This window comes from Eurosta solidaginis, chromosome 3 (assembly GCF_040869045.1).
Source record: "Eurosta solidaginis isolate ZX-2024a chromosome 3, ASM4086904v1, whole genome shotgun sequence".
Lineage (NCBI taxonomy): Eukaryota > Metazoa > Arthropoda > Insecta > Diptera > Tephritidae > Eurosta > Eurosta solidaginis.
In genome coordinates, this window is record NC_090321.1 from 119,213,953 (window position 1) to 119,227,800 (window position 13,848).

Below are 13,848 nucleotides of genomic sequence, written 5' to 3' on the forward strand. Positions count from 1 at the left end.
GATAATTATTGTTATTTTTTAATTTTTCTATAATTTAAAATTTTTATTTTGTTTTTGGAATAGTAAGTAAAAAATGATTCAGACAACCTGCCATAGCTGCGCAAATAGATCCATTTCGAAGGGTGCTAAGCCTTCATAAGCACGCTTTAGGCACGCTGCGCTAACCATTTAGCTATACAGCGGTAGTTTGTTTGACTGATACATTGCTACTTCTGTTCCTTCTTACCAACCATATTTATTCAGTGTTGCGCCATCTGTTGCAAATCACTGATAACGCTGGATTTTTTTATCGTCTATTACTTTGTTTGACATTCCTAGTGCTCATGGTTTATTAAAAATTGTTTTTGTTTTTATCGGCCTATTGATAAATGATTCAAGGTTCGATTCGAGCTCAAGGCCAGAACAATAATTTTTTTCTAATGATAATTATTGTTATATCTTAGTTTTTCTATAATTGAAAAATTGTATTTTGTTTTTGGAATAGTAAGTAAACAATTTTTCAGACAACCTGCCATAGCTGCGCAGATAGATCCACTTCGAAGGGTGCTAAGTCTTCATCATCAGTATGCTTTAGGCACGCTGCGCTATCCATTTAGCTATACAGCGGTGGTTTGTTTGACTGATAAATTGCTACTTCTATTCCTTCTTACCAACCATATTTATTCAGTGTTGCGCCGTCTGTTACAAATCACTGATAATGTTGGATTTGTTTATTGTCAATTACTTTATTTGACATTCCCAAGTGCTCATGGCTTATTAACAATTATTTTTGTTTTTATCGGCCTATTAATAAATGATTCAAAGTTCGATTCGAGCTCAAGGCGAGAACAATAATTTTTTTATAATGATAATTATTGTTCGCGGGTTCGAATCGAGCTCAAGGCCTAACAATAATTTTTTTTTCATTATTATTGTTATGATAAATTTTTTGATAATTATTTTTATTTTTTAATTTTTCTATAATAGGGAAATTGTATTTTGTTTTGGGAATAGTAAGTAAAAAAATTTTCAAACAACCTGCCATAGGTACGCAGATAGATCCTTTTCAAAGGGTGCTAAGCCTTCATCAACAGTGCGCTTTAGGCACGCTGCGCTAACCATTTAGCCATACAGCGGTGGTTTATTTGACTGACAAATTGCTATTTATATTCCTTCTTACCAACTATATTTATTCAGTGTTGCGCTATCTGTTGCAATTCACTGATAATGCTGGGATTGTTTAGTGTCAATTACTTTGTTTGACATTCCCTAGTGCTCATGGTTTATTAACAATTGTTTTTGTTTTTCTCGGCCTATTGATAAATGATTCAAGGTTCGATTCTAGCTCAAGGCCAGAACAATGACTTTTTTCTAATGATAATTATTGTTATTTCTTAATTTTTCTATAATTGAAAAATTGTATTTTGTTTTTGGAATAGTAAGTAATAAAATTTTTCAGACAACCTGCCATAGCTGCGCAGATAGATACACTTTGAAAGGTGCTAAGCCTTCATCATCAGTACGCTTTAGGCACGCTGCGCTACCCATTTAGCTATACAGCGGTGGTTTGTTTGACTGATAAATTGCTACTTCTATTCCTTCTTACCAACCATATTTATTCAGTGTTGCGCCGTCTGTTACAAATCACTGATAATGTTGGATTGGTTTATTGTCAATTACTTTATTTGACATTCCCAAATACTCATGGTTTATTAACAATTGTTTTTGTTTTTATCGACCTATTAATAAATGATTCAAAGTTCGGTTCGAGCTCAAGGCCAGAACAATAATTTTTTTATAATGATAATTATTGTTATTTTTTAATTTTTCTATAATTGGAAAATTGTATTTTGTTTTTGGAATAGTAAGTAAACAAATTTTCAGACAACCTGCCATAGGTACGGAGATAGATCCATTTCGAAAGGTGCTAAGCGTTCATCATCAGTACGCTTTAGGCAGGTTGCGCTAAACATTCAGCTATACAGCTGTGGTATTAAGGCATTTGGTACATAGACTTGAAAGAACAACTCCTACACAAGAAGCTTATAAAAAGTAATATATAACTTTGCTGCAAACAACGTATATAAAAAAGCACTAGGAGATAAGCTCAGAGGGAAGCATGGAGAACAAAGAAGAAATTACGAAATGGAAAAAAATAACACCTGAACGACTATGACATATGCTGGAAAAGCTACATATAAATTGGTAAACTTCTTTAAAAATACAACATTAACACAGAGTTTAAAACATCGAAAAATCTAGGGCGAAACTAAGAACTAACACTAACTCAGAGGATCCGTTTAGCAGCCACGGCATATACAACATACCTGCGGATGTCAACATAGTTACATAGGACAAACAGAACGGCAAATAAGAACCAGTTTCAGAGAACATATTAGAGATTACAACAAAAAAAAACACGGAATCCAAACATTATACCAGAGTCTAAATTCGCGAATCACATGGTCGAAAATGAATGTTCCCAGCAAATATCAATAAAACAGTTAGGGTCCTTCACATACAAGCAAAAGGCCATCATCTCAACGTACTCGAAAACATGGAAATGTACAAACAGAAAAAATTCGACGGTAGAATAATAAACGAACAGATAAACCCAATTTCTGACACAATATTTGAGCCTTTAAAATTTTTTTTACAAGAAACAAAGTAATCACACAGGTACAATAGACAAACACATGACAACAAATAAACACAAAGCAATAAACGTACCAAAGCAACAAACCCACAAAGAAGGTCAAACGACTAGAATTACTGACTTTAACTTGCCTCAGTCAGCCGCACAAATCGATCACTAAAAACACCCTCCGTTCTGAATGAAATATACGACTAGAATTACTGACTTTTACCTGCCTCAGTCAATCGCAAAAATCGATCAGTAAAAAGCACCCTCCGTTCTGAAGGAAATATACGCAAGCATCAGTTTTGACAATATATATGTAAATGAAGTTCTGGTAACATTACGGACTCATTCAGTCTATGTGAGGTCCTCATGGACCGTCCAGTTCAACCTAACCTAACATAGATACTTATTTTAATTGCTGAAATATTCTACAAATATACATAAATGTTAGCTGTAAACTCTCCAAGCTGACTCATTACTGAATTTTAAAAGTTTTATATTATAAATAAAATATTGTAACGAATTTAGGGAAACTCCGCTTATTTGACACCTTTTGCAAACGTTCGAAGCGCTGAATTGTCGAATAAATAACTCCAATATTCAATAATGCAAAATGGTCTTTATTAATTTACTTTGGGAGTAGTACAATTATACTCCAAAATTATACTTCACTTCGCAACTGATAGCTTGTTTAAATCAAACTGATTCCTGATTACTCAGCTTTAACTCCTTTTATACTCTGGGATGTCTCGTTCGCATACTTCTAGGCGTTTCTATATTCTAGAATTTACTACTTGTTTACCAGCTATAAACTCATCAGCTATAACTACAGATGCACGATTGTAGCTTCTCGCATAGCCATATGCGCTTGTATATGTGAGTGATACTTCCACCGATGATTGGCTACTTTTGGGAGTGTCTCAGATATATGCATGTGTTTTTGCGTTTCTCTCCGCTGCTTGTATGGACATATGTGTAGACATAATGATTGATTTGTTTGCTTTATTGTTGTTGTGGCTTTATTTACTTAGTATCAGATTAGTGATGTGAGTATAACTTAGTGTCACTAATATTCGTCACACGGCCCTCTACCTAAGTCTGATCGTCCCGATCAGACAAATCTCTCGATCTAACCCCTGCTAGCCTCTCCAAATGAACCACCCTTCTATTTCGTGGTTTCGCAATTCTTTGTATGCGGTAAATGACATCACTGATCCTCTTCACAACTCTGCACGGGTCTTCCCAACTGCACCAAAATTTGGATGGAACACCTTTCCGACAGTGAGGGTTGTATAACACAGTACCAAATCTCCCTCCAAGAAACCTTCCGAATTGTTGTTCTTGTCAAACCTGTGTTTCATCTTACTACTCATTACCCTAGTTCTTTCCCTCACACTCTGTTGTTTGGACAATGAACTACTTTGTAGGGTTTGATCTTGACGAATTGGCTTTGTATAATCAGTATCGTGTTGACGTTTCACAACAGTAGTGCGCGCTGGCTTGAAACCACCCTAGCATTCTTTCTGGAAAATTATTTCAGTCGTTTTAGTGCGTCCATTAACCTGCCAGTGTCTTTCTCGCAGGTACCTTCGGTTTTGATTTGTTTGGTCCATTCGTTCCACCAACCCTTGCCCGATCTGCTGCCTTTGCATTTTGTGGTTTTTGTCGAATCTATTTCACCAGCACTCGCTTACTGCTGAACCCTTGCTCAAAACTGAAGTTAAGTGGCACGTCCTTGTTCTTATGCTGCATAGTCCTTCTCTACATATCGATCCTGATGTCATAGTCAACTAAGAAATCCACTCCCAATATGACTTCATCAACGATCTCTGCCACAACGAATTTGTGTAGAACCATGACCTCCCCAATTAAGACTTCACATACAACCTCTCCCTGGACTTGGTTATACTCGCCAGTAATCGTACGCTATCTTGCCCCAGGCAATAATACATTTAATTAGTTTAAATTAATGAGGTCTCATTCATGAATCATTAATGATGGATTACATCAAAAAATAAAAAATTTTTCCCACATCAACTAAATGATTTTTGGACTAAGAGCTGAAAATTAAATCAACACAGAATATTTACTATTTATACTATTTTATTGTAACGTAGAAATAAAATTCTCTTTTAACAGCCACATATTGCTTCAAATAATCTTTTCCACTTATTTGGTTACATTTTAGTACATTTGTGATAAATTTAACGATGATTATAAATTTTAGTTATTCAATAAGAAGGTTCGGATATCAAAGAGTGGCTTTTCTTGTTTTTTCGCTGCAAAATCTTTATAATAATATCAAAATTTAAATGTCTTGCCAAAACGGATTCAACGCAAAGCGTGGCAAGTCCTGAAACTCGCTCTTGAGATGAACACGATCTATGATAGTTTTTGATTCTTGAAAGAACGCTGAAGGAATGTTCTGCACTAGCTACAATAACAGGTATAGTGCAAAAGATATGTAAAGCAACACAAATGTTGGGGAAAATTCTATACAGATTTTGAACATATGTAGATGGCATTTAGCAATTCCAATGGTGGCAAACCTTTATCAAACTTTGCTTCGTAAATGTCTTTCAAGTGAATTAATTCGCATTCTAAGGTTTGCGAAATGTCCGACTTGTATTTTTCGACAAATTTTGCTGCGCTCGCCCCAACCGTAGTTTCATCCATGTCTTCAAATTGCCACAAAAAAGAAAAAGACTGGCTCAAATTTCTCATAGCTGCAAATCTTTCAGTAATGCCAGTGATTACCGAATCAACGATCACCAGGAATGTATTGTTTTTAAAATCAGACTCTAAATCATCCGTAATCATCTCATTTAAATTATCTTCAGAACGTCTTTTGGGTTTTCTCGTTCGAATGTCCGAAAACTTTGGCGAGATGTTCAATTGAATAGCAACTATTTTGCATTCGTTTAAAATAGTTTCCCATTGGTTCCTGATCAATTTCAAATCAGCTAATAAGGCATATAGATGTCGGACCTCGACATCTACGGTGGCGTCTCTAGCTTGGAGGACCACGATTCTTTCATTCATGGTAGTCAGTATTTTGAACCAAATTGAGGACAGCAGGATACATTCGAACTTGTTGATGTACTTGAGAATGCTGGTAACGTCTCCGTATGCTTGCGCAGTCAAATTTTGCTTTTGGCTGAAAGACCATGAGGAGAGCTCGGTACATTTTTTTTGAGGATGCCCCATCGTTGTGGAGTGCTGCTGAAAATAGTAAAACATTTTTGTACAACTCCGAAGAAAGTAATTGCAGCCGTACAACATTCTGCAGCATCAACACCACATAAATTGAGACTGTGGGTTGCACAAGGCGAGTAATCAGCATTCGAGTTTTTGTCGAGAATGTGACGTAGTGCTCCGTTGTAAGCTCCTTTCATATTGGCGCCGTTATCGTACCCTTGTGCGCGACAATTTTCAGCGATTTTCTGACCAGTTTTTTGGTTACAATTCACGAAAGACAAAAACCGTTCTTGAATTGTAAAATTTGTTGCTTTCGAATTGAAATGGAGTTAGCGCAAAATGAACGTAGTCAACGTGATTAGCATCAGGCAAATAATAGCAAAATACTTGGATTTCTTGCCTTGATCTAATATAGTTTCCCTCACGTAAAAAAAAATAAATGTAAGGCACGATAACCTCCGAAGAGATCTAAGGCCGGGCTTCTCTTCCAATTTGCGTCGTGCTCCTCTTGCTTTTCTTTACAAATTGGCCGGACGGGACCTACATCTTTTATGCCGACTCCGAACGGCATCTGCAAGGCAGATGAGTTTTCACAGAGAGCTTTTCATGGCAGAAATACACCCGGAGCGCTTGCCAAACACTTCCGAGGGGCGACCCCGCTTAGAAAGATTTTCTTCTAATTGAAAAACCTTATTTCTAAAATTTTGATGTGGGTTCACACCCCGGGCACACAGTGTGGTAGGCGGAGCACGCTACCATCACACCACGGTGGCCGCCGTGCTTTGCACAAGTTTCTATAAACTCGTTCTGAATATCTGGGGAAAGATAGTGAACTTGTAAACGTTTGTGCTGCTATTGTGAAATCCTAACTTTCTCCAAATCATCTCTAAGTATGGGATCACAATGGCTTATGAGATCTTAGATGCCCAAAAAATGTCAATTGTTTCGTTCACCCAGATATATACTTTCGCCTTTGAAAGCTAAGCCTCTTTCACCCAAAAATAAAATAGCGTCCAAAATTCTATATAAAATTTCTTTCTCTTTTGAGTTTCAGTGAATAGCTGTTCATTGATACGTGTATCAATTGTAGCTTCCTTTTGAATTAGATTTTGTAAATATGATCGTGAGTATTTTCGAGTGATGGCAGTTTATCGTATAGCTTCTTCCATACCTGGAATTTCGAATATCCGCCAGGATAACAAATTTTAGGTCGATTTAAAGTATTGATGCTTAACAAACGACATGGTAGGCAATAAAAAGCATTGCTACCTGGACTTTGATACAGAGTTGGTGGTATTGTTGGAATACATTTTGAAGATGAACCTTCATCAGTGTCGCCACGAAAACCTAACGATTTCGGATTCATGTAAACATATATTTTTGTTTCATGTTTTATTGTCTCCTCAGGCTCAGGCAAAAAATCATTATCAATTTTCGTTGCTTAATTCGGCTTAAAATTTGCACATGGAACAATTAAGACTCTCCTGAATTAAAAAAAAAATTTCTTAACACCTCTAAATAGCGGGCCCCTTGAGAAACACATTTTTGTTTGATGTTTTTATTGTCTCCTCAGGCCCAGGCAAAAAATCATTATCAATATTCGTTGCTTTTGAAATTCGGCCTAAAATTTGCACATGGAACAACTAAAGACTCTCCTGAATTAAAAAAAATGTTTTAGCAGCTCTAAATCGCGGGCCCCCTGAGAAACACCTTTTTGTTTGATGTTTTTATTGTCTCCTCAGGCCCAGGCAAAAAATCATTATCAATAATCGATGCTTTTGAAATTCGGCTTAAAATTTGCACATGGAACAACTAAAGACTCTCCTGAATAAAAAAAAAAATGTCTTAGTACCTCTAAATCGCGGGCCCCCTGAGAAACACATGTTTGTTTGATGTTTTTATTTTCTCCTCAGGCCCGGCAAAACATCATTATCAATATTCGATGCTTTTGAAATTCGGGTTAAAATTTGCACATGGAACAACTAGACTCTTTTGAATTACAAAAAAAAAAAAATGTCTTAGTACTTCTAAATCGGGGGCCCCCTGAGAAACACATTTTTGTTTGATGTTTTTATTGTCTCCTCAGGCCCAGGCAAAAAATCATTATCAATAATCGTTGCTTTTGAAATTCGGCTTAAAATTTGCACATGGAACAACTAAAGACTCTCCTGAATTAAAAAAAAATGTCTTAGTACCTCTAAATCGCGGGCCGCCTGAGAAAAACATGTTTGTTTGATGTTTTTATTGTCTCCTCTGGCCCAGGCAAAAAATCATTATTAATATTCGTTGCTTTTGAAATTCGGCTTTAAAATTGCACATGGAACAACCAAAGACTCTCCTGAATTACAAAAAATTTCTTAGTACCTCTAAATCGCGGGCCCCCTGAGAAACACATTCGATTTTGTCTTCGAGTTGTAAAATTTTTGTATCTTGTGCCTCCAGCTTCGAAGATACCTTTATCTCCTGCGCCTCCAGCTGCGATGATATGCGAGCCTCTTGTTCTTTCAACTGTTCAGCCAACTGAGATGTCATATATGTCTTCTGTTTTTTCAGTTGAGTTTCCACCTTGGATGTAATCTGTGTCGACATTTCTGAAATACGCGTTTCTTGTGCTACAATCTTCGATGTTATTTCTGACGACATTTCTGCAATATGTGTCTCCTGTGATTCCATCTTGGATGCCATATATGTCTTCTGTTCTTCCAGTTGAGATGACATTTCGGTTGATATTTGTTTCTACACTGCTAGTATCGCGTTAGTGTCAACACTTGCCAATGGATTCGGAGTCTCTATCTTCTCCTCCATTTTAGTCACTGGCTCTTCCACATCAGGATAAAAGACATACTCGTCCACATCAATTCCCTCCAACACCATTACCTCTCGTAGCCGTGCTTGGGGTTCGATCCTATTGCCGGTTGTATTCAATCCACGGCTCTCTAACTCCTTCTTCAGTTGCTGTATGCTCAATTCACTCAACTTTGCATTGTCCAAGTTGTATTCGCAATCTTCGGAATTTATTCAACAGTTCCTCTTCTAACACCAATTTTAACGAATTTGGAGAACCTCCGCTTATTTTACACCTGCAAACGTTCGAACCGAAATTGTCGAATAAATAACTCCAATATTCAATAATGCAAAATGGTCTTTATTAATTTACTTTGGGAGTAGTACAATTATACTTCACAATTATACTTCACTTCGCAACTGATAGCGTGTTTAAATCAAACTGATTTCTGATTACTCAGCTTTAACTCCTTTTATACTCTGAGATGTATCGTTGGCATACTTCTAGGCGTTTCTATCTTCTAGAATTTACTAACTGTTTGCCAGCTATAAACTCATCAGCTATAACTACAGATGCACGATTATAGCTTCTCGCATAGCCATATGCGCGTGTATATGTGATTGATACTTCCACCGATAATCGCCTACTTTTGGGAGTATCTCAGATATATGCATGTGTTTGTGCGTTTCTCTCCGCTGCTTGTATGGACATATGTGTAAACATAATGATTGACTTGTTTACGTACATACAAGTATTACAGCTTGCTTTATTGGTGTAGTGGCTTTATTTACTTAGTATCAGATTAGTGATGTGAGTATCACTTAGTGTCACTAATATTCGTCACAATATAGAAGAGAAAATACATTTGTAAATTGGTATGTTCATAATTAACATAAAGAATCATTTCAAAACCTCATTTTTTCACATTTTCTTAGATGTGTAATTCCTTTGTACTTAAGATCTTAAAAGTTGGTGTGTATCCAGATATTTTGCTTAATTAATTCTAATTCATCTGTTACTATCTTTTCAGGTTGATGACTGCCGCCGAACACACAACTACGACGCATTCATTTGTACTTTCAATGCTAGCTTATCAAAGTGTACTGGGTGAACTAGTAAGCCCACACATATTACCTTCCAAAAAACTAGGCGGCCTAGGTATGAATCGATTCAGCAAAGGATCTACTCAATATGCCACACCACAAAAGCGGAAGAACTGCAAACATTAAAAAAATTCCGGTCGTAGCAGAAAAGGCCGCAATACATGTAAAAAAAGATTCAAGGTTTGATTCGAGCAAAAGGCCAGAACAATAATTTTTTTCTAATGATAATTATTATTTTTTAATTTTTCTAAATTTGAAAATTTGTATTTTGTTTTTGGAATAGTAAGTAGAAAATTTTTCAGACAATCAGCGTTGGTTTGTTTGACTGGCAAATTTGCTACTTCTATTCCTTTTACCAACTATATTTATTCAGTGTTGCGCCATCTGGTGCAAATCACTGATAATGCTGGATGTTTGTTTATTGTCAATTACTTTGTTTGACATTCCCAAGTGCTCATGGTTTATTGACAATTGTTTTTGTTTTTATCGGCCTATTGATAAATGATTCAAGGTTCGATTCGGGCTCAAGGCCAGAACAATAATTTTTTTCTAATGATAGTTATTGTTATTTTTTAATTTTTCTAAATTTGAAAAATTGTATTTTGTTTTTGGAATAGTCAGTAGAAAATTTTTCAGACAACCTGCCACAGCTGCGCAGATAGATCCATTTCGAAGGGTGCTAAGCCTTCATCATCAGTACGCTTTAGGCACGCTGCCTAACCATTTAGCTATACAGCGGTGGTTTGTTTGACTGGCAAATTTGCTACTTCTATTCCTTTTATTATTTTTCTGGCCTTGAACTCGAATTGAACCTTGAATCATTTATCAATAGGCCGATAAAAACAAAAACAATTGTTAATAAACCATGAGCACTTGGGAATGTCAAACAAAGTAATTGACAATAAACAAAAATCCAGCATTATCAGTGATTTGCACCAGATGGCGCAACACTGAATAAATATAGTTGGTAAAAGGAATAGAAGTAGCAAATTTGCCAGTCAAGCAAACCACCGCTGTATAGCTAAATGGTTAGCGCAGCGTGCCTAAAGCGTACTGATGAAGGCTTAGCACCCTTCGAAATGGATCTATCTGCGCAGCTATGGCAGGTTGTCTGAAAAATTTTCTACTTACTATTCCAAAAACAAAATACAATTTTTCAAATTTAGAAAAATTAAAAAATAACAATAATTATCATTAGAAAAAAATTATTGTTCTGGCCTTGAGCTTGAATCGAACCTTGAATCATTTATCAATAGGCCGATAAAAACAAAAACAATTTTTAATAAACCATGAGCACTTGGGAATGTCAAACAAAGTAATTGACAATAAACAAAAATCCAGCATTATCAGTGATTTGCACCAGATGGCGCAACACTGAATAAATATAGTTGGTAAAAGGAATAGAAGTAGGAAATTTGCCAGTCAAGCAAACCACCGCTGTATAGCTAAATGGTTAGCGCAGCGTGCCTAAAGCGTACTGATGAAGGCTTAGCACCCTTCGAAATGGATCTATCTGCGCAGCTGTGGCAGGTTGTCTGAAAAATTTTCTACTGACTATTCCAAAAACAAAATACAATTTTTCAAATTTAGAAAAATTAAAAAATAACAATAATTATCATTAGAATAAAATTATTGTTCTGACCTTGAGCTCGAATCGAACCTTGAATCATTTGTCAATAGGCTGATAAAAACAAAAACAATTGTTAATAAACCATGAGTACTTGGGAATGTCAAACAAAGTAATTGACAATAAACAAAAATCCAGCATTATCTGTGATTTGCACCAGATGGCGCAACACTGAATAAATATAGTTGGTAAAAGGAATAGAAGTAGCAAATTTGCCAGTCAAACAAACCACCGCTGTATAGCTAAATGGTTAGCGCAGCGTGCCTAAAGCGTACTGATGATGAAGGCTTAGCGCCCTTCGAAATGGATCTATCTGCGCAGCTATGGCAGGTTGTCTGAAAAATTTTCTACTTACTATTCCAAAAATAAAATAAAATTTTTCAAATTTAGAAAAATTAAAAAATAACAATAATTATCATTAGAAAAAAATTATTATTCTGGCCTTGAGCTCGAATCGAACCTTGAATCATTTATCAATAGGCCGATAAAAACAATTGTTAATAAGCCATGAGCACTTGGGAATGTCAAAAAAAGTAATTGACAATAAACAAAAATCCAGCAAAAACAAAAATCCAGCATTATCAGTGATTTGCACCAGATGGCCCAACACTGAATAAATATAGTTGGTAAAAGGAATAGAAGTATCAAATTTGCCAGTCAAGCAAACCACCGCTGTATAGCTAAATGGTTAACGCAGCGTGCCTAAAGCGTACTGATGATGAATGCTTAGCACCCTTCGAAATGGATCTATCTGCGCAGCTATGGCAGGTTGTCTGAAAAATTTTCTACTTACTATTCCAAAAACAAAATACAAATTTTCAAATTTAGAAAAAATAACAATAATTATCATTAGAAAAAAATTATTGTTCTGGCCTTGAGCTCGAATCGAACCGTGAATCATTTATCAATAGGCCGATAAAAACAAAAACAATTGTTCATAAACCATGAGCACTTGGGAATGTCAAACAAAGTAATTGACAATAAACAAAAATCCAGCATTATCAGTGATTTGCACCAGATGGCGCAACTCTGAATAAATATAGTTGGTAAAAGGAATTGAAGTAGCAAATTTACCAGTCAAAGAAACCACCGCTGTATAGGTAAATGGTTAGCGCAGCGTGCCTAAAGCGTACTGATGATGAAGGCTTAGCGCCCTTCGAAATGGAACTATCTGCGCAGCTATGGCAGGTTTTCTGAAAAATTTTCTACTTACTATTCCAAAAACAAGATACAATTTTTCAGATTTAGAAAAATTAAAAAATAACAATAATCATCATTTGAAAAAAATTATTGCTCTGGCCTTGAGCTCGAATCGAACCTTGAATCATTTATCAATAGGCCGATAAAAACAAAACAATTGTTAATAAACCATGAGCACTTGGGAATGTCAAACAAAGTAATTGACAATAAACAAAAATCCAGCCTTACCAGTGATTAGCACCAGATGGCGCAACACTGAATAAATATAGTTGGTAAAAGGAATATAAGTAGCAAATTTGCCAGTCAAACAAACCACCGCTGTATATCTAAATGGTTAGCGCAGCGTGCCTAAGGCGTACTGATGATGAAGGCTTAGCACCCTTCGAAATGGGTCTATCTGCGCAGCTATGGCAGGTTGTCTGAAAAATTTTCTACTTACTATTCCAAAAACAAAATACAATTTTTCAAATTTAGAAAAATTTAAAAAATAACAATAATTACCATTACAAATAATTATTGTTCTGGCTTTGAGCTCGAATCGAACCTTGAATCATTTATCAATAGGCCGATAAAAACAAAAAGAATTGTTAATAAACCATGAGCACTTGGGAATGTCAAACAAAGTAATTGACAATAAACAAAAATCAATCATTATCAGTGATTTGCACCAGATGGCGCAACACTGAATAAATATAGTTGGTAAAAGGAAGAGAAGTGGCAAATTTGCAGTCAAACAAACCACCGCTGTATAGCTAAATGGTTATCGCAGCGTACCTAAAGCGTACTGATGATGAAGGCTTAGCACCCTTCGAAATGGATCTATCTGCGCAGCTATGGCAGGTTGTCTGAAAATTTTTCTACTTACTATTCCAAAAACAAAATATAATTTTTCAAATTTAGAAAAATTAAAAAATAACAATAATTATCATTAGAAAAAATTTATTGTTCTGGCCTTGAACTCAAATCGAACCTTGAATCATTTATCAATAGGCCGATAAAAACAAAAACAATTGTTAATAAACCATGAGCACTTGGGAATGTCAAACAAAGTAATTGACAATAAACAAAAATCCAGCATTATCAGTGATTTGCACCAGATGGCGCAACACTGAATAAATATAGTTGGTAAAAGGAATAGAAGTAGCAAATTTGCCAGTCAAACAAACCACCGCTGTATAGATAAATGGTTAGGCAGCGTGCCTAAAGCGTACTGATGATGAAGGCTTAGCACCCTTCGAAATGGATCTATCTGCGCAGCTATGGCAGGTTGTCTGAAAAATTTTCTACTTACTGTTCCAAAAACAAAATACAATTT

General features: G+C 35.8%; 1 protein-coding gene across 1 annotated transcript in view; it reads left to right on the forward strand.

Annotated features, from left to right (window-relative positions):
* Window positions 1-10,485, forward strand: part of caly (ubiquitin carboxyl-terminal hydrolase calypso) — a 253,657-nt gene extending 243,172 nt beyond the window's left edge. Inside the window, exon 3 of the mRNA XM_067773006.1 lies at window positions 9,634-10,485. Coding sequence (XP_067629107.1) covers window positions 9,634-9,714 — 81 coding nt within the window. The 3' untranslated portion in view covers window positions 9,715-10,485. The remainder of the gene's footprint in view (window positions 1-9,633) is intronic.
* Window positions 10,486-13,848: the final 3,363 nt, after the last annotated feature.